At 37.1% G+C, this 25,377-nt stretch overlaps 1 protein-coding gene across 1 annotated transcript; it reads right to left on the bottom strand.

Moving 5' to 3' along the window:
• Positions 1 to 1,336: 1,336 nt before the first annotated feature.
• Positions 1,337 to 25,106, bottom strand: ubash3bb (ubiquitin associated and SH3 domain containing Bb). The gene is made up of 14 exons (XM_051861359.1): positions 24,739 to 25,106; positions 9,504 to 9,557; positions 8,861 to 9,047; positions 8,578 to 8,776; positions 7,320 to 7,489; positions 6,996 to 7,204; positions 5,737 to 5,881; positions 5,502 to 5,622; positions 5,304 to 5,426; positions 5,122 to 5,214; positions 2,554 to 2,698; positions 2,365 to 2,471; positions 2,074 to 2,183; positions 1,337 to 1,991 (listed from the first exon to the last, which is right to left on the bottom strand). The coding sequence occupies exons 1-14, from the start codon at positions 24,864 to 24,866 to the stop codon at positions 1,854 to 1,856; spliced, it is 1,929 nt and encodes a 642-aa protein (XP_051717319.1). The 5' UTR covers positions 24,867 to 25,106; the 3' UTR covers positions 1,337 to 1,853.
• Between the last annotated feature and the right edge of the window lie 271 nt (positions 25,107 to 25,377).

Below are 25,377 nucleotides of genomic sequence, written 5' to 3'. Positions count from 1 at the left end.
AACACTGCTTCATGAAGCTTTGAAGCTTTACGAATCATTTGTTTCGAATCAGTGGTTCGGAGCGTGTATCAAACGCCCAAAGTCACGTGAACCATTAAAATTTCAAAACACTTATGACATAACGAAGCCTCGTTTACTGAAATCACGTGACTTTGGCGCTCTGAACCACTGATTCGAAACAAAGTCACGTGATTTCAGTAAACGAGGCTTCGCTATGTCATAAGTGTTTTGAAATTTTAATGGTTCACGTGACTTTGGGCGTTTGATACACGCTCCGAACCACTGATTCGAAACAAATGATTCGTAAAGCTTCGAAGCTTCATGAAGCAGTTTTGAAAACCCCCATCACTAGATATTTTTGAATAAAGTCACTATTTTGTTATTTTTGGCGCACTTTATAATATTAAGGTTGAACAACTGTAGTCACATGAACTGTTTTATATGTTTTTAGTAGCTTTCTGGGCATTGAAAAAGGAAGTGTTATTGCTGGCAACGCGTGCCTCACTGAGCCATCAGATTCTATTAAAAATATCTTAATTCGTGTTCCGAAGATGAACGAAGGTCTTACGAGTGTGGAACGACATGAGGGTGAGTAATAAATGACAGAAATTTCATTTTTGGGTGAACTAACCCATTAAATATGGGATATTTGACAGTAAGACAAATGATCTGTATTCACCTGTCACTGTCGAAATAAGCTAGTCAAAATACAGTATGTTGTTTATAAAATCAATAGTTTTAATAATATGGCCATCCTACTACACAGTGTTACAGTATTAATCCAAGGTAAACAAAATCTAATTAATTTTCATTTGAGGAAGGTTAAGTAGGGAAAAAGAAGTCCACTGTTTCAGAATTTAATTTTGTGTTATTAGCTTATGCTCACTGGTCGCACCTGAAGTCAGAGGTCTGTTTCTCACGTCACATGGTACATTAAACATGAAATATGTTCTAATTTAGTGTTATTGTGCCGCATCACGCTGCATGTGTACATTTTATTGTCAGTGTTGACAGACAAATAGCTTATTATCGCTGGAAACTTACCGTGGTTCGACTGTGTAAAACGTGGTGTTAAAACCGAAGTGTGTAAGCACCACTAGCCTACTATGCCTAGCAGCATCACTAAAGATTTGCAACAATAATTATTTTTTTTCCAAACAGGTTTCCAGAACACTACCCCTTGTCTGTCATTGGTCGAAAAAACTGACAGCCCCGCCCCAATGTCCGGCTCCTCAAACAAAACAGAGCAGTGATAGTGCTACGGAGGGTTCATACTTTTTGGGAAAAACAACTTATATTTGTCTGTTCAAATTATTCTGGGATGGGACAGGAAACCTTTTTAAGATTAATTACAATATTATTTATTTTAAAAATGACACACTTCAGCTTTAATGTAAAGATATTACAAATGCATCTAATATCCATTCAGCTACGCTAAAACAAATACACTTTTTATGCATTCAAGTTACATTTGCAAGAGAAATAACATGAGTGCCTTTAAGCTCTTTAACATTTCACTGCAGAATTGTACATATTTGCATGGCAGGACATGATCTTTAATCTTTATAATAAGTGCTGCATTATGCCACTGTGCATTTTGACCTGTTAAAGTGATAGCCAATGCCCTGAGAAAGCCTCTTCAAAGGCTCAGTAAACACTACCACAAATGTTCATTTTTCAGTGCAGTCTCCTCTGTCCACCTGCAAACAAAAACTCTGCCACATCCTGTGTCGATATCTTATTTGCATAACTTAAACATAGATGTGATTAGATCTGTTTAAAAATATTCCCAGTTGTGTGCTTCCAGTGCAGGTAACATTTCAGTCTCTTTTGGAACAACCCTGCAGATAAGGTCATTCTTGCTGTAGGGTCTCTCTCCAGCTGAAGCTATGGTTGGGCCCATGAGTTAAAGGAAGAATTGGTGGATCCACTAGCTGCCAGACTCCTGAGTCGCCCTGCTCCTCGCAGGCACAGAGACCCAGGTATGGAATCTGAACGGAAGGATCGGCTCCCATAAAGCATCACTTTTAAAGTGTAAAATTCAAATGTTTCAAGTAAAAGGATGAAACTAACCTTTCTGACTACTTGCACAAAATCTTTAGGATTCTGGGGAGAAAGACCCTGGATCTGACGAGTGCAGGCCTCCAAAGAGGAAGCATGTCCCACAAACAGAATATTTTTTCCTGATGTAAAAAAAGACAAGGGGGTTATTAATAAAGATCAAGTGTGCCACACATGTCCTTTAAAGTGAAGAAAAAGCAATTCGATCGCCTCCTGGTGGCTGGGTGCAGTATTTTTTATAGTCTATGGTAAAGATTTGTGAGGGAGAATCATACATAGTCAAGTAAAAGCAACATCACTCACCCTTATTTTTGCAGTATGCCAAAATGTCTTTGGTCACCTGGTGGCTGCGATTAATATACGTGTCATACGCCTCCGAGACGGTTAGCTTGCTAATGGGGATGTGGGGTCTGTGGAAATGTAGCTGTTGATTAGGACTGAATTTGAAATGTAAATAGCTCCTGCACAGTATATGATCACTCCAGTTTTTACCTGTACGTTGTGTCTACATTAAGGTTGGCTGCAGCAAGTTCTGTGGGGGGTATCCAAGCAGGCAAAGATGTTCCTGACACCCATTTAGTCCACTCAAAAAGCCCAGGCTCCACTCGAATGCTTATTCTGCCGTCTTGCTGCATTCCTAAAGCAGTACATGACACATGTCACAGAGCATTTAAATATAACATTTTTAATTAAAAGTAGACTAATAAAGTGAATGTCAATAAAGATTTAGCACAACAGAGTGTCATTCTTTATTATGAAGCAGCACAGAACTTTATATATGAAAATATATTGTTACCGTTTATATTTTAAAAAGGGGGTCCCTCACAAGGGGATCATCATATTTGAGTGTTCATGGCATCTAAAAGTTTGAAAACCCCTGGTCTAAAAGACATTTATTGTACATGCTCCTATTGGAAATTTCCTGTAGACATGTATAGATTTGTACACACTGCACTGGAGTAATTTTTGACAGTAACTGAATCAGCTTAATTCCCATTCATATCCTTAACAAGATATAATGGCCCGTTCACACCAAGAACGATAACTATAAAGATAACTGTATTTGTGTGCACACCGACGAACAATAACGTTCTGTTTATTCTAAACTCATGCGCTGCAGTTTCAAAGCAAGTGTTTTTGCTGTTACATTTACATGGCTGTAACCAGCAGATGTCCTCAGCATGCTATATTTCGAGTGAATAGCTAGTGTAATCGATCTAATCTAGCAGTGAATTTAGCTGATGAAGTCAATATAGTGGAATAAAAACAACGCCTAGTCTTTTTCACCTCAACTTCAAAGGAAACAAGACAATGTTGTCGAAACTAGTGCTGGATACCTGAGGTAATTTTATGTTACACTGTTTGCTAGCCTGGCATAATGGTCTCATCCATAATACGTCTCACCATTTATTCCGAGGGTATGACCAATTGTTTTCCATATATCAATGTTCTTTAAAGTATCTTTGAAAAGGGTGTTTAACTTGTCAAACAGTGGTGGCTTTTTCTGGTCCTCGGCGATTAACTTCTCCGCAATGTTGTCTGCCATTTTAAATGCTCAAGCCCTCAGATTAGAACGGATTCTGATTGGCTGTCAGTGTTTTACCGTTCAACAGCTGGAAAAAAATCGTTCTGATAGTAATCACAATGATATCGTTTCTCTATATTGTTATCGTTGTAGTTGTTGTGTGGACAGTGCTATTCTTTTGTATTTAGAATGATTTTTAGAACTGTATATTTATCGTTATCTTTATAGTTATCATTCTTGGTGTGAACGGGCCGTGTGATTCTTCCAAACGTAGGTTATGTAAAACATTATTACCTAATGGCAAATTCAACCCTTCTTATTATCAGCTGTTCTCAAAGTGGGGTCCATGACTAATAGCCAGGGGGTCCCCGAAATAATTTGCTGAGCTACCAAATTTTCCAGACTATAGCCTAACGTCACATTTTTTGAATCATCTGAAATGTGTTTTAACTTATCTTCTAAAGTGATTTATGTAGCCGAAAGCATTTCATTTCAAATAAGCAAAACATAGGCACTTAAAAGTAGACACTTAAAGGTTTTTATAGACATATTTCTCATGTCTGTGCTACAAGTATACACTGAGTTTCGGTTCATTTTTGTGACGGTTCGCGGTTCACGGAGACCAAGACGGCAGAAGCGCATCCTTATTACTTTCTTTATTTTACAAAAGAAAAACGTTTTGTTGTTATTTTGAATGTACATAAAAACAGACCTTTTACAATTTTGAATGATGTGTTACTATTATCTGTATGACCATAAATGTATTTTCTGCTGCTATAAGGAAAAAAATCCAAGTGATCGCGCCGGTGCCACGCACGCACAACATATCAGTTCCAGCATTGCTGACTGGACATCATAGCCTATTTATCATCATCAAACTAAAAATGCAGTCAACCAAACATAAAAAAGGGTATTTGGCTCGATTTTAATTGTCTGTTGTGTAATATGTAGGCTGTGCCGATTAGCGTGACCACCGCCTTACTGTTGCATTGGTGTTATTCCAAAACCATTTTGCATGTAAAGGATGCTGTTTTACGTGGATATTGGGGCAAGAGTGAAGTACAAAGCCTTGTTTATATAATAAATAATAGTTTAGCATCCAAATATGTGAATATGGAAACATCTAGATTCATGCCGAATGAGAGAGGAGCCCAACGCCAGTATTTTACATTATTTTTGAATGCAATAGCCTAATAAAATGGCTAATTTATCTGTGTTTTTTTCTCTCAACAATGGTGCAACATACTCAGGTGCAACTTCTGGCTTAGGTCAATTATAAAATCGTGCTGCATTATTAAAAAGTGTTTTTACAGGGGACCATTTGCAGCAATAAAACAAGCATATTGTGTTCATTACTCCCACCCATATTAACTGGGTTTAATCAGTTTTATAATTATGAGGGGGTCCCTGGAAAATTTTCTACCCTTTAAGGGGTTCCTGGCCCCAAAAAGTTTGAGAATCCCTGCTTTATATCATGTTGGCATTCTTATCCATTACACCTCTGCTGCCTACAGATTTCTGATTATAATACGTACCTCTGAGGATTTCATGAGCTGTCTGGACACATCGGAGACTGGGTGAGCAGTACACAAAATCAATACTGGTATTACTTTCAAGCAGTGCCTCACCTGGAAATCAGACAGATGACATAAAAAGAGAATGATGGACAATTCAATTGGGGAATACATGTGAACATTAAAACACTGTGCAGACATACCCACTATCTTAGCCTGTATAGATCCAACCACTGTGATAGGAGCATCCATTTCATAGTCCCTGTGTGCTCCACCCCAGGCAGGCAGTGCAGCAGGCATATTCAGGTTACTCCTCACGTACCTGCCTACAGGGAGACAAACTGAGCTGGCAAACTAACAGCACCATGTGAGCAAGGCGCCATGACCTCTGTTCAGATTACCTTTGGAGTCAGAACACTGTGAGAGCCAGTGTTTCCCAAACACGACATCCATTCTCTCTCCATGCCGACATACAAACAGAGTCCTTTTAGGGGGCCGAGACTGGATGTTGGAGCGAAGCACCTACCATCAACAGCACAAAATGCGTTAATAAATTACACAATTTATTAGTAACTGCACAAACCCAAAGTTTATTTTTAACTTCAAAGTGTTTCTTTGTCGTAAATAATTAGGCACCTGCATAGGTTGGCAAATAACACTCAAGATGGCAGACTCTCCCAGCTTTGAGTTTTCAAAGCATCGAATGTTGAGCAGCCCATCCAATGCTTTGCTCTCTTTGCAACACTTTTCCGAAGGAGAAGTACAAAAGAAGGAGTGCGACCTGTTTAAGGAGCATGAGAAGAGTTAAACGCACTGCAAAACACTGTCTTTATTAACATTTAACACATTTAACACTCATTCAGAATGTGAAAATGAGATTAGGTTTTCTAAGGGTACGTTTACATGACAACAATGTTCTAAAAACAGAAAAGTTTTTCCTTTGCATTTTTCCAAGTACAGATGACAACATTGTTAAAGCAATCCCAGTTCACACGGATCCGTGAAAACGACTAAAAACACTGAATATTTTATGCCACGCCAGTAGTTTGTGATGTCACTTTGTAAAGAAACATAAGTTTTCCTTTTTTTAGTAATAAAAGTGGCGTCGTGTAAACGGCCCCTAAATTTGCTAAATAGTTTTCAACATGTTTCTATGCATTTGCTATTAATTTCAGGGTTTGTTCAAATGCTTAAAGGGATAGTTCACTCATAAATGAAAATTCTGATATCATTTACTCACTCATGTCATTCCAAACCTGTATGACTTTCTTTCTTCTGTGGAACACACACGAAAAAATTACATTGTTGTCCAAACAACATTGGACCCCAATGACTTCCATTAAATGGATAAAAAAAATGCTGAGACATTTCTCAAAGTATCTTCTTTTGTGTTCCACAGGAGAAAGAAAGTCATATAGTGTAGGAATGACATAAGGATGACTGCATACCTCCTTACTATATAATAGGTGAAAAACAGTATGTGAAAAGAGCAGTATGTCCGAATTCATAGTATTTATAAAACAGTAGGCGAAAAGTACCCAGATGACCTACTACTTCCGTCAAGATTCTGAAGTGCGCATCCAATGGACACTTTACTATCCCATGAGGCCACGGGAGAGGATTTGTGAATGACAGTGAACTGACTCTGGTAGGTCACACGACAATGACAACATGCCGAATGTAGTACGTCTGGATTACATTCATTCTACACACATTCATGCTATATAGAACATACTTTTTACCAAAGTAATTTCTTATTCAAAAGAAGTACCTACTCAGGAGGTATGACATTTCGGGTGCAGACAATGAGTATGTTTTAGGTGAACTTTCCCTTGAGCCCAAAGCAACGTGAATGAGTCTTGCTGAGAAGTGATCACAGCATTTGGAGAACTTACCCATGGAAAACCCACGTGTCAGACTCATCAGCAGGGCTCACATAATTCTCAGGCAGCAGTCCAGAGATGCCTGTTCCCAGAGACGTGCCATACACCCAGCCCTCACTGGTACTCATTTGCTCCACTGTAGATGAGAAGATAAAGTCTCCTGGCACCAGTTCCAGCTCATCATCATTCTGAGGAGTGTAGGGGTACAGCACTCGCAAAGTCTGACAGTGAAACAGAGGTTAGTGTGCATTAAAAGTGCATTTGCATGAACTAGCAAAACATTAAAACTGCAAGAATGAGATTAATAGTAGGACATACGGCTCAATTGGGCCTCACCTCATGATTCGCAAATCGCATGTCCCGTGAAAACAGGGCAGCTAGCCAGTCACAACCCAGCTTCACCTCAATCCCTCTTGCCAACTTTTCCAAGGAAGAATAATGATTGGTTGGAAAGTGATAGGCTAGAGTCAAATGAAGCTGCTTTTTATGTGGTTCCACATGAACATCTATGAAATAAATAAATAGTGTCATGAGCATTTGTATGAATTTATAATCATTCTTTATTCAAATACCCATTTTGATTAATGAATCAGTATCAGTTTATTTCATTTAAACAGTTTGTTTAAAACATTAATCATTCAGATCGTTTAATCGTTTAGCAATTTATCTTGGATTTAAAGGGATAATCAAAAATGAAAATTCTGTCATCATTTTCTCACTCTCATGTCTTTGTTTTTTTCAGAAAAGCAAAAAAGGTGAATGTTTTTGCTGCTCTTGTCTATATATTGAAAGCATAGTGTTCAAAAAAGGAAAAATAAGCACCATAAAAGCATAAAAAGTCTAAATAGCATAAATAGTCCAAAAAGCATAAATAGTCCATACAACTTTATTTTAATTAATGAAAATGATTTTATTAGTTTTAGTGGTAACACTTTACAATAATGTCCAATTAGATAACATTAATAAATGCATTAACTAACATCAACTAACAATGAGCAAAACATTTGTTGCAGTTTTTATTAATCTTTGTTAATGTTAGTTAATAAAAATACAACCTGTTCTTTGTTCAAGTTAGCTCAGGTACATTAAATAATATTAAGATACAACTTTTGATTTTTAATAATGTATTCTTTTACTGTATTTTTCATTGTTAGTTGATATTACTTAATATAGTTAACTAATGTTAAGAAATGGAACCTTATTAAGTGTTACCATTTTACTTAACAGTAACAACACTGGAACAAAAGAAAATTAATGTCATTATTCACTGATAATTATTCACTGATAATTTAATTCGAATACGAATTAAATCTTCCCGGATTGAAGTCCTTTGCCGATCCCATTCCCCTCTCTCTGCCCTATTCAATAAAGGCATAAAAAGCCCCAAAATGTAATAAAAAAAAAATGCCCTGCTTTCATTGTATTGAAAAAAGCAGCTTGGACATTCTGCTAAATTTCTACATTTATGTTCCAAGGAAGAAAGAAATGAATACGGGTTTGGAACGACATGAGGATGAGTAATGAGCTGATTAGAAAAAACGTGAGCACTATGAAGACACCATCTGTGACAAATGCTCTGATTACGCCTCCCCACCAGCTTTAGTGGCAGCCTCCACCGCGAAGTCAGCCGCAAACTTCTTCAGAGTCTCAGCCACCTGCTCCTCCACAAAGAGGCCTATAAAGTTGGTGGAGGTGTAGAGCTCCAGGGGCAAAGGGCTGGGGAAGCGTCCTCTCCACTGATTCACTGTAGACTGCAGCGCTTCACACAGAGCCACGAGTTTATTGTCTGGACACTGTAAATGCATAAAATGAAGAAATGTAAAAATTCCACAAAATAATTATAATAGGTTAAGTTTAAAATAGAAATTGTGACTCACCATAAAGAACTGGCAGAGTGTGATGTGTGGAAATATGTTGTGAGCTTTGTTCTTTCCACAAGTCAAGCGAGACTGCTGCCAGAAATGGGAAAGCTGGTTTTGTAAAGGCCCACTGGGGCGCAGGTAGAGCACATACTCTCTGGGTAAAGGGTCATCCAGGAAAGGGTCATCCAAATGTGAGAAAAGCCTAAGGGAGACACATGCACATGATCATAAATGCTACATCATAGCTAAACCAGCATATAAAGTCTGTGTAATTGTAACTGTCAACAAATTATTCTACTTGTGTTATGTTTAGAACAGCTGGATTGGTGCAAATGAACCACTAGAGGGCAGTACAATTCCTTAAGACAGAGGTTTTCAACCCTGCTCCTGGGGACTCACTGTCCTGCAGAGTTTAGCCAGAGATGGTCTTATAACAGTGATTGACTGTCGCACAACTCTGAAGGAAATTCAATGACGTCAAGGCTGTAATGTGAATGATTATCAAGGCATATGTGATCCAAGTTAGTCGTTATGCTTTTTCCAATGGTAGAGCCACGGACCCTCGTATCTCCCAATAATAAGATCATCTCTGACCTAGGTCTTAAGAAGTGCCAAATCAAGCATGGTAATTGTCTGGGGTGCAGTTAGGAAAGCTCACCAGTCACATGCCAGCTGAACACTTCTGCCTCCAGTGGATGCCAGAGCTTTCAGCCTGTAAAGAGAGAATATTTTAGAATTACCAGCAGCTACTAGTGACAATCATTCATCCTGTATCCAAAATCATCCAAAAAAGAATGATATAGGAATTTAGTTAGAACATATGGAAAATCTGTATATTGCTATGGCGCCTTGACTTTATAAAAATAACATTTAGAATGTACTGGGCCCTCCTGGACATGTGGGCCCCCGACAATCATTCCCCACCTTTCATGCCAGTGTGCTGAGGCCATGTCAGCCACACATACAAGACCATTTTTTTTTTTTTACCAAAATTGACTGTTGAATGCTTGAATCTGATTGGTTGACGAACGTTCTAAGGTGTGCAATTACTTTCAGAGCTAAAGTAGTTCCAGGCAGTTCAAAGGTCAGAGATGGGCACAAATACAGCAAAAATTATTTAGTTACAAATACTTACTCATCAAATGTATTTAAATAAAATACAAAATACTGCTGTGCAAAAATGTATTTAATTAAAATACAAGTCATTTGTAATTTGAAAATAAAAAATACAAACAAAATTTACATGCAATCATTTGAAGTGGAGTTAGACACACAGAAGAGAGAGTTGCTCTTAGTTGCTATATCCAAAGCATTCAAGCACCATAGCATTCAAGTAAGAAATAATACAGAAATTGAATAATCAAATGTAAAAACACTGCACAGTCACAGTCTGAATTAAATATAGATTGATGATCCTTATAAAGATACTAAGTTATTCAGTCAGGAGCGGCACCAGTGATTCAGTGATTTTCTCTTTTTCTTTGGTTGCTTGATTAACGTTAATGATAGACAGCAGCATGTTTATTAGGCTGCTGTCACTTTAAGAACGAAGGCACGGACCGAATATACTGACACGCATCCAGTTTTCACCCAAACGGTTACATTAATTTAAGACACGACCGACTGTGTTTTCACCCGCAATTAATCAGAATGATATTTTTTATTACTTGAACCACCCATTCGTGGATTATCCGCAGCGCCCGTGGATATAACTGCGATCCGCGCATCACTAGACAGCACACACGTCACTCTTCAGCTAGCAAGTCAGTTCACAAGTTCTAGCTATTTGTGTTCAGTGAATAATATTTGATAGTGTATTTTCCTAGATACCTTAAAGGAACACTCCACTTTTTTTGAAAATAGGCTAATTTTCCAACTCCCCTAGAGTTAAACAGTTGAGTTTTACCGTTTTTGAATCCATTCAGCCGATCTCTGGGTCTGGCGGTACCAAGACGGACGGAAAATGAAAAGTTGTGATTTTCTAGGCTGATATGGCTAGGAACTATACTCTCATTCCGGCGTAATAATCAAGGAACTTTGCTGCCATACCATGGGTGCAGCAGGCGCAATGATATTGCGCAGCGTCCCTCACAAATGTCTCCATGGTTGCAAGGCACACTCCCTGTGCAAGCAGGGGGTCACAGGCACTGCGTAATATCATTGCGCCTGCTGCACCCATGGTACGGCAGCAAAGTTCCTTGATTATTACGCTGGAATGAGAGTATAGTTCCTAGCCATATCGGCCTAGAAAATCGCAACTTTTCATTTTCCGTCGGTCTTGGTACACAATGTAACTATAGAAGAGTCAGGTTTTAAATAGGACAAATATCGAAACTCTTTGGTAATTTTTGAGTGAGATGCTAACGGTCTAATCAGATTCAATGAACTATGCTAAGCTATGCTAAAAGTGGTACCGCCAGACCCAGAGATCGGCTGAATGGATTCGAAAAAGGTCAAACTCAACTCTTTAACTCTAGGGAAGTTGGAAAATGAGCCTATTTTCAAAAAAAGTGGAGTGTTCCTTTAAAGCAGTTTGACTGAGCACAAAAGCAGCTTCTTCACTTGCTTCTGACCTTGTTCACAATGAGTGTGCTGGAATGGATCCAACAGGATGTGTCACATGATTTGCTTTCATCTAGCCAAAAAACTGTGATAGGCTATTTGGTTGTTCTATTAAAGGCAGGGTAGGTGATTTGTTCCAGCAGCATTTTTTTGTTATGCTGGTTGAAAGTTTCTTCACATCCTGATAGCAATCACCAAGTTAAGTGGTCTAAATATGTATATATATATATATATATATATATATATATCATCTGTCCAATCATTGTATTTGGTCTGAATGTATAAATAACACCCCGTGTGAAAGCACCCTCACAGTTCCACCTGAACCAAAACAAGAAGCTTATGCTGCATTCACACCATAACTACCGTAATTAAGAGATGGCAACCCGTGACGTTATACTAGGAGTGGTTCGTGACTCGCATTTATGCATTTTGATGGCAACACTATCAACACCAATATGAATCTGCAGCTGTCAGGTGGTACAGGTCAGTGCTCTTTAAGTGGGATCTTATGCTTTCAAAGCTAGCTCACTATTGCTAGCCTCTCCAAAAATGACCTACCCTACCTCTAAGCCTGGTGATGAAAGTTATTGTATGTGAAAATAAAATAACATATTTGAATGTATTTTTAAGTATTTTAAATACAAAATACGTTCTCTCAAAGTATTTAATTACAAATTACATTCGATTTTTTCTTTGGTAAGAAAATACAAATGACAAAATACTCAAAAGTAATTAAATATGTATTTTAAATACATTTAATTAAAATACTGCCCATCTCTGCTTACAACCTACAACAGCAAAAGAACCAAAACCCACAACAATAAAGACCAAGCAAATAAATACAGTGAGCAATAGGATAAATACGGCAAAAATTATATCCATGTTTTTTGCCACAAAATTAGGTTTTATTATGTATGGAAAGCACATACTCTCTTTCTCCCACTCTCTCTTCCACTCAAATGCAGACATGTACCGTACGGCCACACACTCGCACAGAAACGTGTTGTCATCGCTGCTCTGACGATTTTATTCAACGAAGGCATGGGATGAGGTGAGTAGGAAATTAGTCCTACACACTGTTTCGAGAACAAAAACTTGACAAATGTCAAGTCAAATAAGTGACTAGATAAGACAGTTTAGGGTGTGAGTGTGAGTGTGTGCAGTGTAGACCAAAACTTCAAAGTATCATCAAGTTATGTTTACCACAGGCTTTATTTTACTCATAAATTGGAAAACCCTATTATAAAACCCCATAGGAAAATCTTGAGGGAACCAGTGGCGAATTAGTCTTGCGGCTTCTGACGTCATCCCTGCACCACTATATTGTGACAGAAATGTATTTATTTGTTAAGGAGCCCCGGACATGACATGCAGGAAAAAAATAGTAGGCTAAATCGTGCGTACGTTTTAGTAAATTGTGCACACGATTTAGTAAATCGAGGGAACGAATTAGTAAATCGTGTGCACGATTTACTAATTTGTTCCCTCGATTTACTAAAATGTGCACATGAGAACACGTCAAGAAAAATTCAATGAAATGTGGGTGTCACCTGGTGGCTATTTTTGGTATAGCGCCTAAAAAAATCTCACAGGAACATACATTTTAAAAAATGGAACACAAATCGGTTAGACAATTGATTGAGTACAAATTATTTTAAAAAAAAAATGTTTAGTGCAGTACATTTGCTTTACAGTAAACTTGAACTTCTAAGCTGTAACTATTTACACTTTAAAGTGCTTTCACTTCAGCAATAATCTGCTCTTTTTAAAAAAATAAAAACTAAACCAAATTTAGGTCTGTGTTCCAAAGCATTCATGAATTACAACCATTTAAGTTTGGATAGTGCATTTTCATGCCTATGTTTAAAAAGGGGTGACAGTTAACAGGCTAGTCAAGTCAAGTCACCTTTATTCATATAGCGCTTTATAGACTACAGATTGTTTCAAAGCAGCTTTACAGTGATAACAGGAAAATTAAGCATTTTGGCTGTTCAGCTAAAATCAGTTCAGTGTTGATTCAGTTCCATTGTAAAGATCATCAACTATTTAATAAGTACATTTCATCTATAAAGCAGTTCTGCAAAAATGATATCATCGTCCAGCTCAGTTCTGTTCTCATACAACAGCATCAGTACAGTCAGATCAATAATATTGTTGAATATTAAAGGGATAGTTCACCCACAAATGAAAATACTGTCATCATTTACTCACTCCCAAGTTGTTCCAAATCTGTATAAATTTCTTTGTTCTGCTAAACACAAAGGAAGATATTTTGAAGAAAGTGTGTAACCAGGCTGCTTTGGGGCACCATTGACTTCCATAGTAGGAAAAAAAAAAACTATGGAAGTCAATGGTGCCCCAGAACTGTTCAGTTTCTCACATTCTTCAAAATATCTTTCTTTCTGTTCAACAGAACAAAGAAATTTATACAGGTTTGGAACAAACTGAGGGTTAGTAAATGATGACAGAATTTTCATTTTGGGGTGAACTATCCCTGCTAAGTTGCTAAGTGTCCTCAACTTAGCAAGCCAAAAGCGAAAGTGCCAAGGAGCCTAAAATCCATCAGGTGACAGAATGCAGAAAAAAAAACCTTACCTGACCAGGCTCAGTCAGGGGGCCAGTTCTCCTCTGGCCAATGAACTAACAAGGTGTCATTATGATTTAGGGTTCATTACACCAGTATAAGTAAAACGTATTATTTGACATTATTATAAAGTGCACTTTTTTTTATGTATGCTTAAGTGTGTTTAGAACAAGTCATGAAAGTGTACTCTCTTTAAGTACACTATGTGGCCTTTTATTTTATTATTATTATTTGCAAGTACAGTTTTTAAAAAATATATACTAAGATTGGAAGTACACTACAAGTGCACATTCAATACAATAAAGCACACTTCTTTTTCACAGTTTGGGCTAGTATGCTAATATCCACTGTTGCTAGCTGCAGCTAGTACTTTACTGCAAGGGATTCATTTCAGCTAGGTTTCTTCTACTCCAGGTATTTCAGCAGAGATTATCATTAAACTTAATGCTATAAGAAAAAACTTTTTTGTGCATTAAGCATCTTGTGTTAAGCAGGCCTGAGCGAGTATACAGTATGATGAGAATATGTTTGAAGTCTATGAGCTGTTGCACAAGAGCCAAGATGCACTTGTCATTTTCCGGTGGACCATGTGTCATCTTGAATCTGATAGACTATGTGCTCACACACTATGACTCCATGTTTTAAAGGCCTGTTGCAGTGGAGAACATGTGTAAAAAGAGATGAGATGATATTTTTATGATTTCTAGCATGTGAGCCAGTAAAAGAGCTGATATGCTGCGTGGGAGAGGTGATCACACTTCTCTCGCACCTCAGTGTCTCATTTACACTGTGATTGCTTCTTGAAGTGAGAATACTGCTTTAAAAAGCGCTTTTTAAGATGCACCTTAAACGGAAAGTATTTCAGTATTAAATGCAGTTTGGGTCTTATTTCCTTTGATCTTGATAGTTTTGTTGATGGTTTTCAAAGATCTTCTTTGAAACATCTTTATTTGACTAGCTTCTGCCAAGTGATTACTATTAATTTTAATTGCATTAAATACTTTATAGACAATTCAAGAAGTTCAAGAATTACTTATTCAATTTTACATTATTTATTTAAAAGAATTAAAAGAGCAGTTTTTAATGTCTATCCTTGCATTGTTCAACTGGTCGAGGTTAATATGGGATTTAGAAAGTAATTAGTTATAAGTAATGCAATACTTTTTAGAGAGTAATTAGCACAGTAATCTAATTACACTGTTGAAGATGTAATTAGTAACTAATAATTAATAACTTTTTTAGAGTAACTTACCCAACACTGCCCACACATGACATGTGGGGTAAAAAAATATGTACATTGTGGCCAAGAATTAACAGTTCTTTCCCACAACTTACTAACACGTTTTACTCATTCGTTCCCTTGTTTTAAGTAAATCGCACGCACAATATAATAATTCGCTCCCTTGTTTTACTAAACCGTGGCCACACTGTAATAATTTGTTCCCTTGTTTTTGTCAGTAACAATTCTGTGACCCATGATGACCATGGCAGTTGGGCTACATAGTGTCACCAGAAGAATGAACTCTTTCCCAGCCATTGATGGAATTCTCCAAGTATGTCCGACTGCGTCCCAGAGTACTACAAACCCCACCCCTATTAATCACGCCCCCCTACCTCAAGTTACATCCCCTGCAATGGAACAGCCATTGGGGATGTCATCAGAGCCCCTCCCTCTGAAATCACTGATGTCATCATTAGTACTGCTCTTCACTTTCCTCACTTTTTAAGCTTCACTATCGCCACCTAGTGATAAGGCATACAGATCGTATAACAGATCACCAGACGCCGTAGTCATCCTGTTTGTTTTCATCAGTTTTTAAAGTATTTTAATTATAAAACTCTACAGTAAATTTTATTTTTATGGAAAGGGTAGGTTTAGGGTAAGGTTTAGGTGTGGGGGGTAGGTTTTTAGCTATAATTACCCTGAGTCTGTATTCAATTGATAGTATAATTTAAAACATAAAATAATTTAAAAGCTTTTAAACCTTAAAACCTTTAAAAGATACATGTGAGGCCTAACTTGTTGTAGTGGGCGTAATTTGCAGGGGCGTGGTTTGTAGTTCTGAGGAGCACAGACAGACCCTTCTCGATTTTTCCGGCTTTTTGTGTTTTCACTTTTATATGGTAGGAGGCGCTATTACACAACTTCTGAAAGAGTAGAGCAGCTCCAGATTAAAACAAGCAAAAAAGAAGCAGAAACAAGCAATAAAAGCATTGCTTATGCATGTTGTAGTCTCTGAAAAAAATGAGATTTTCTCAGCTTTTTGTTCAAAATGTTGCTTTTTTTAATTAAACTTATGTGGGTAAGTAACAAAAAAGAATGCATGAAGCAAGAATAAAAACGTTTTGTTGTTGTTGTTGTTGTTGTTGTTTTGTTTAAAAGCATAGCCTCTGTTTTTTCTTTTGATATATTGCATGTTCAGATATTCATACAACAAAATATTCTGTGGGCCATGAACATTTTGTGAAAATTATGAAAACTGCTGGCAGTGGCAGGCAACTTTATTAAAAAAAAAAAAAAAACGCTGGTGAGGAAAGAGTTAAATTAAAATTGGCGATGGACCTAATAAACCAGGATGTTTCATGTGGCAGACATTTAAATTTACTTTTTGGCATTGCAATATACATTTAAAAAGGGCTATATTAAAGGTGCAATATGTAATATTTTCTGTCCGCTAGAGGTCGCTAGAGGCCTATTCAAAACAAAGGCGTAGCTTGATGATGCCAAATTTGAGCGCGGAATCTTGGGACATGTGGTCTTCACCTCAACGGCTGGTGGAAAATAATCGGGATAGGACTCAGGAAGAAATCATGTTCATGGATGAGATTATTAACGTATGAAGCAGAGCAGGACCGAGTGTTGTGGGAGCTGAATGAGGCCGCAGGAGCGATTGCGCAACACACGCCTCACGAGCAGCAGAACTTTTATTATGCCACAGTCGCTGGTGCCGCTTCCGCTTTTCCGGTCATGAGTATGAGGTAACACAGCTCTGTTTATCATATTAAGTACATTTGAGTGTGTTAAAAGTGATGTTATAACGTTACTCTGTGCGTCGCTCGGTGGCTGATGTAAGACAATTGTTGCACACTGCAGTAAGATAGATCGATTTTAGAATATTAATAAATGCTGGATGGCTTGTGTTGATAAATGGCATGCAAATAATTTTAAAACGTATTGTATGATGGAGAAAATGCTGTATTACTGTTACTAAAAATAAAGCTAAATCTGATTATGCTATGTTAGCTACTTGACAAAATAGTGTTTTTCTCTGAGGCATGGAAAATCATGGTACTCGCAAAATATATTTAGTTTTCTGTCTATAAAAATATCAAAACCGTTGTTCCCTTGTCTATTAAAACATGTAATATATTTAAGCGTCTTTGGTGTTTCCATGGTTTCTACAAAATAAAACCGGAAACCGAGGGTAACGCGGGTATGACGCAATTGACAGGCGACTCCTCACACGTCCCGGAGCCTTGGTTAAAATTGCAATTTTCTCACCATTTACAAATAGTTGCAAACATTTGGGATGTTGTAAGTACTCAAGTAAACAAAATATATAACACCGGCCTAGTGGTTTTTGGATATTTTACTGCAAAATTCTTACATATTGCACCTTTAAGTGTTTTGTTCTCGTCTAAAATGTATGCTCCTCATTTTTAACAGCCTCCTGGTTTCACTTAGATTAAGTCAGGATTAGGCCTTAGTTTAATTAGGACATTTAAGTAGCTTTTATAAATGTGCACTAGAAAAATAAAAAAAAACATTACTGGCGTGCATCTTGAGACAAAGCACTGACATATTTTAAGATATGCCAGTGCAAGTTGCTTTCAGTTAAAACAGCTCAAACATACATTTCAGTCTGTGACTAAGCTTAAGTCTTGTCTGTGAATGTGTGTAACCTTTAAGATGTTCATGAAAAAAATGTCAGGGTAAGAATACACCCTAATTTGCCATTTCCAAAAAACTTGGAACCTGCTGTCATTAGAAGAGGTACATTTAACAGCATTTGTGTGACCAAATAAGCCTCTCATTGAACAAAAAACACATTGTGAGACTGTTTCTGTTCTGAAAGCACAACAGAGTGAGACTGTGACTGTGGTTACATGGGATTGTAGTGTATTAGTGTTTCAGCCTGTGTGAACAGGTCATCATAAAGACACACATAGCCTTATTTCAACTATTACAACTGAAGCGAAACCTCAGGGTACCAGGACTTCCCCTAAGCTCTTCTGCGCGACCTCGAACAGGAAAGAGTTTACCCAAAGCCACGGACAGTCTGCATATTTGTTTGCTGTGAACCAGGTCTCTCAGTGTAAAAAAATAAAAAATAAAATAGTTAGCAATATCGTAGAAAGCAGGAGCAATGATATGGTTCATCAGATATGATAGACAAAATAGCAAGTTAGATAATTGAGTTAAAAACTGACTTTTTAGTTATTATTTCCCTGTGACAGTTTAAACTTTTTTTTTTTTCCTAGTAAGAAGCACAACCCAGAAAACAAATTTTGTTTTCAGTTTTGTTTCAAAGTACATTAGGTCTCTCACAATTATAATAAAATTAAATTTACTATACAATTTTACAATAACAGCAGTCAACATGTGGCATCCGAACATAAATAAATGACTAGATTGTAAAAAACAGATTCTCTAACAAAGACATTAAGAAAATACAAAATTGAAATTCATAATATTGCCATGATCGTTTACTGTACATGCTCAACAACATGCAAATTATGAACATGAAATATGATGATAGGGATTTTTTTTCTTTTTATAAATACTGAAGTGTGCTTTACGATCCACGTGAGACAAACATATGGCTAAATATTAAATATTATAGTCTAAATATTAAATATTAGTCAGATTAATCTGTTACAAAATATCACAGAGTTTGATTAGGCTCACGGCCTTTCACTTGACAATAAACAAAAGACATCACACAAAAAAGACCCTAATAGTTGATCAATTTATTTTGCTATTTTAATTTTTATATATATATATATATATATGTCCATACCAAGCATGATATCGGAAACATCTACTGATTAAAGTTTAAAGTAGGTCACAACGCTTGAAGCAACATTTTCCCATCAAATAACCAAATATGTCTCTTAAACCAAGATAAAAAACTGAATAACGCCCACACACGCCTCACGCGCAACCTGTCATGTCCTAAGATGCCTTTTTATGTCTTACACGCTATTTCCAATTTACCCTGTATTACTCATATATAATTTGCTGAAGTGGTGCAGTGGGGGTGATTCTTTACAAATTCCAGTGACACATACGATAATGAATTAATTATGACTGTTTATACAAAAAGCTGTGATCAGCAAAGTCTTTTATGTCTATTTTGCTCAATGAATTTGTACATCTATATCCTTGAGTATATGGCTCCTCGCTTGCAAGAGCAAAACCTTTGTATTGTATTTGTGGTATCTGATATTAAAATAATCTAAAATGAGATTATATTTTGTGGATATTTATACCATGACTTTGCATTAGCAACCAGCAGCCTGTAAACAAGATTAACTTAACAGGTTAAGGTTTACTGTCTTAACACAGTTCAGATCAGTGTATTTTTCTCAGTTCTATTTTTTGTTCTTGTTTAATGATGCATCTAACAGTTTTCTACTAATCACTCCAGATAATCTCCACAAAGCGTCTTTTCATAATCATCCAGCTGACCAAACAGGCATGAACACACCTTTCACTCGGCTCTTTGGGGAAATCCCACAGCTCAGACCTCTGCATCCCTAAGTTTCCTGTTTACAGATCTTCCGTTTAGCCTGATTCTTTGCCAAGAGGCTCAAGAGAGTCACTGCAATCCAGAATAACACTTTCAACAACTAGTTTTGCAGACAGATAACTAATGTCTACAGTGTGTTTAGAATATGTACTACTGCAGTACTGAAATGTTTACACTCAGTAGTAATACATGTACAAATTCTTTATATAAATATCTTTTATAATAGTAAGGACGCATTAAATCGATCAAGCGTGACAGTAAAGACATTTACATTGTTACAAAAGATTTCTATTTCAAATAAATGCTTCAAAGAAGCTTGAAAAAAATACATCATGGTTTCCACAAAAATATTAAGAAGTACAACAGTTGCGATAAAAATGCTCTAAAATGAGCATTTTTATCAAGCTTGTATGTTTAGGTTCAGTAATTTCACTTTAATGGTAATTAAAAGGTCCTTTTCATTGCCATTAAAGTGAAATAACGGAACATAAACATACAAGCTTGATAAAAATGCTCATTTTATAAGAAAATTTCAGATGGCACTTAGAGGCTTTTGCATCTGAAGTCTTCAGTTACTGTTTTCAACATTGATAATAAAAAGAAACGTTTCTTGAGCAGCAAATCAGCATATTAGAATGATTTCTGAAGGATCATGTGACACTAAAGACTGGAGTAATGATGCTGAAAATTAAGCTTTAGCTTTGCACGCATAAAACACACTTTAAAATATATTAAAATAGAAAACAGTTATTTTAAATAGTAACAATATTTCACATTATGACTGTTTTTAGCTGTATCCTTGTGTGTCTTCCAGAGATTCATTCTAAGCAGGAAGGTGGAAGGACACCCGCACACGGCTCTCATTCTGGCAATCGCACAACCGCCACAGATGGTGGACTCACAAATGAGAGAACACACACTGATACAGGCCCCTTATAAACAGTGGAGGAGTGGAAGAGTAGGCTGACTTTATAACAACTGCCTCTGTGGATCCCACTCTTGTGCCTGTGTCTGTTTTTTCAGCGGTGAAGGAGAGGTTCGCTCCCTATTGATGCTAGTGTGCTGGCCTACATCTGTTTCCTTTATCCCAGCAGCCACCGAGGGAGCTGAGCCAAAGAGGAAGAAGAAAAAGATACGATTGATCTCACTGACGCCCGGCAAGAGCAACAGACACTATCCCACAAGCCCCAAGGCCCGCAAGTACCAGCTGCCATCCCTGCCACACAGAGCGCACAGCTGTCCATCCCAAAATATGGCCAGCCAACACCTGCAGGCCTGTCAGCAAATGTGGCCAAACCAGGGCAGGCAACAGTCAGGGACAACTGAAGGCCCACTTGTATCACAGAACATCACATCAGAAACATGAAATGCATCCTCACAGGCTGTGAGGGACATAATGTGGCCTTTCAGTACGGAAAATGATCAGGACCTCAGTATTTATACACCGGGAGGTCATGGTCACTATCTCATCTCCTGTTCTGTCATATTTCAGGAAGGAAGTTGATGACATTTAAGCAATGTGACCCTGAGACAAAACCACAGTGATACAGCATTATTATATGCGCAGACTGACTACTGGTAAATGCTACCTTATTACAAGGCAGTAATGATGATATGTGTATGAGTAAGAGAATAACGAGAAGGACTGGTTATAGTCAGACTTCAAGGGATAGTCCACCCAAAAATGAAAATTATTCTGTGATGTACTCTCAAGCCATCCTAGGTGTATATGACTATCTTCTTTCAGACGAACAAAATCAGAGTTATATTAAATAATACCCTGGCTCATCCCAGCTTTGTAATGGTAGTGAAGGGGGTGTGAGATTTTGAAACCCAAAAAAAACTACATCCATCCATCATAAAAGTAATCCATACGACTCCAGGGGGTTAATAAAGGCCTTCTGAAGCGAAAAGATGGGTTTTTGTAAGAAAAATATCCATTTTTAAAACTTTATAAACTATAATAACTAGCTTCCGGCAGCTGTATGCATCAATTTGCGGCAGAAGAGTAACCCCTGACGTGACGCATGACGCAATGACGAAAACGATATGAGATATGAGGAGCTTGAGTTTGAACCGTGAGAGGCGTCTAAGCTTACGCTACTCCTACATCACGTAATGGGCTCTTTCGCCGTAAATCGAAGCATGCGGCCGTCTGCCGGAAGCTAGTTATTATAGTTTATAATGTTTTAAATATGGACATTTTTCTTACAAAAACACATCGCTTTGCTTCAAAAGGCCTTTATTAACCCGCTGGAGACGTATAAGGGTGAGTAAATCATGGGATAATTTTCATTTTTGGGTGCATTATCCCTTTAACAGGTTCACCCAAGAATGGAAATTCTGTCATTGTTTACTCACCCTGCTGTTGTTCCAAACCTGTATGACTTTTTCATCTATGAACACAAAGGGAAATCTTTGAAGAATATCTTGCCCACACTTTTCATAAAATTAAAGTTAATGAGAACTGGATTCTGTCAAGCCCGAAAATAATAATAAAAAAACAATAAAAGTATCATAAAATTGGTTCAAATGACTCATGAACTACCAGTTTAGGTTGTTACTCAGTTAAAATCTTGACATCTGCCTTAACTTGAACTGCCATGAACTTGGTGAGTTTATGAGAGAAGTTGTAATTTCTAATTTGTGAACGAATCATTCTTGTGAAACAAACCTTCTCAAATAATCCAGTTCACAAAAACTAGTCTGAAAGATTGCATTGACCAGAATGATTCTGCTGAATGATTCTACTGATTGGAATGATACAGATCTGAATGATTTTGTAATCACTAACTGGTCCGGTTGCAACAGCTAACAGCTCTCTGGAGGGGAAGGTTATCAGTAAATAATGACTTAAGTGATATGGAATACTTTTATGGTGGTTTTTTTTTTTTTTTGTCATTTTGGAGCTTGACATCTCACTTTCATTATATGGACTAGTGGTCAGAAATTCTTCAAAACTTCTGCTTTTGTTTTCCACAGGGGGGAAAAAGTCATATGGGGTTGGAACAGTATGAGGGTGAACAAAAGAACACAGAATGTTCATTTTTCATTCGAATAAAATAATAATTGCAAAACATCTTTGTAATCAGTTCCACTTGCAACAGGACCAAACAAGTAAACAGCAGGACCACAAAAAAAAAAAAAAAAGAGAAACTTCCCACACAAGACTGAGCGCACATCGGCTACATGTGCTTTATTTAATTTTGAACAGCTGCATAGTCTTGGGTTTTCTTGCTTGTGCGCCAAAATAAGAATGAAAATAAAAACCTTGTGACCTACAAATCATTCATGCTGTAATGAGCACAGATGTTGCTTCTCACATGTTACAGGACAACTTTACCATCTTTTTACATTGACTGAGTCAGTATGATGGTGGTCTTATCTCAGTTGGTTCACATCAGGGCAACTGACAAGCAGAGGTGTAAAGTATTTGAGTAAATGTAATTAGTTACTGTACTTGAGTATAATTTCGGCTACTCTGTAGTTTTACTGAGTATCAAAGATTTTAGCAACTTTTACTCTTGACTTGACTAGATTTTCGAATAAGTATATGTACTCTTTACTCTACTACATTTGTAATGAGCAAGGCAATTACTCATTACATTTTGCATGGTACCTAACTTTTTCTGCAGCAGTTTATTTCTGCTTCAAAAAAAGCGACATTGCCATCTACAGGGCACTGCAAGTACTAGATCTTGTGTGTTTTGCCCTTACTCGCCGAAACTTGTCAACATGGTTTCTTTACGTGAATACGAGCGCATTAGCAAGAAGTTGTGAATTGCTAGTGTTTTATATATGAGATGAGGACATGACTGCAGCCGACAATGAGACTGAATCCGGCATGTCCAGTGCAAGAAGGCTTTAACTTTTTAATTTTACTTAACATAATTTTATTTATCTGTTATATTGAAGAGAGCTTTTTTTTTGAAGGGTATTGATTTACTTATGCTCTTTTTGAGCACTTGAGCTTAACTGAGACTTGATTGTCTATAGACGTTTAAGAGGCTGTTCTGTTGACCTTGATTTATTGCAATTTTGAGGTGTTCGGTTTTATTTCGATTATAGAAAATAAATATGATTGCTCTTTTCACAACTGTTTCTTGTGTTTCACTGCATGTCTCTTTGGTGTTGAGGACTAGTGCATCTTTAAGCCTATATTTAGTATAAGTAAAATACTTAAGTAATGTTAAAATCAGATACTCTAAGACTTTTACTCAAGTTGTTTTGGAATTGGTGACTTGTAACTTGTAATGGAGTCATTTTCACTGTAAGGTATCTGTACTTTTACTTATGGTTTTCAGGTAGGCTACTCTTTACACCTCTGCTGACAACTGTGAAAGCTCTTAACTTTAAAAGAGTCCTTTACAGGAAATCAGTTCAATGTTGTTATGTGGGTCAATACATCCATAAAAGAGACAGACGAAAAGCATATTAATAACTCTTCTGACTATGCTTGACACACAAACACATGCTACTGTAGTACAAATGCACGAGTGCCTTCACATAGAACATAAAAAAATATTTTTATATATATATACACACTTGACTAAGTAAGTCAATGACTTTCTCAAATGGCATGACACTGACATAATTCCCTAGTTTAAATCGTGCTCTCTGTGGTTTTTTGGCACAATTACCAAAAATAGGTAGCAGACTTTTCTTGTGTGATGCTCTGCAAAAACACAACAGTGACCTGAATGACAACAATTTAAAGCCTTTCTTGTAAACCATATAATACAATCCGTTTTCATTGCAGGATAACCATTATTTTCATGTGTGAATGTACACTATCCCAAAGGTTATTCAGTTTCCTGATTTTGTACTGACTTGAAGTCAAAGTAATCCAATTCAGTATTAATTTAATTAGGTTCAATAGCGTCTTAAGACAGCCTACAGACGAACTTTGAAGGACAAAAACATCTTCATTATTTATACATTGATTTTAAGAAGAACGCCATTATAGCCTATATTATAGATATAGGACTTACGCTCTCTGCTGAGGAAATCCCATCGATAGCAGCACGTCCAGATTTGATCCATGTTTGACAGAGACGCAATTGTTCTGTCTCAGTCTGCGTGGAATAATCTTTGAATAAAGATCCTCCTTTGCTGCCATCCTTCAGTCCCATCAAATGATACTGACGACGATAGTCGGATACGACACATCCACATCTGCTTATTTAGCGATTCACACTATGACTGCAAGCATAATCGGTCCCTCCTACTGACAGCGGCAGCGTATGTTTGTATATAGTAGTAGTACAGTAGATTAACGAGCTACAGATATTGTCTGTGTCGCAAAACCTAGTCAGCTGCCTACATACTAAACAACATTTTGACCATCATAGGCGGGTTCCAAGTAAGAACACGGCAGATTATTTGAGCAACGCGCCTGTGTGCCAAAAAAATGCTATCTATGTAGGCAGGTCACGAGGTTTTGAGACCCAGCTTAAGTGTTATGAATGTCAAACTAGCACTCGTCATGCTTGACACTAACCTTTAATTACTCTAATTTACCTAAAAGCCCGAGATTAATAACATTTTACATTACTGTTACACACATGACCTGAAATAACAAGTAAACTCCACAAAATTTCACATTCATTCACATATTTACCATTATTTAC

Source organism: Ctenopharyngodon idella, chromosome 15, assembly GCF_019924925.1.
Source record: "Ctenopharyngodon idella isolate HZGC_01 chromosome 15, HZGC01, whole genome shotgun sequence".
Lineage (NCBI taxonomy): Eukaryota > Metazoa > Chordata > Actinopteri > Cypriniformes > Xenocyprididae > Ctenopharyngodon > Ctenopharyngodon idella.
This window is presented reverse-complemented; position numbering and strand designations above follow the sequence as displayed.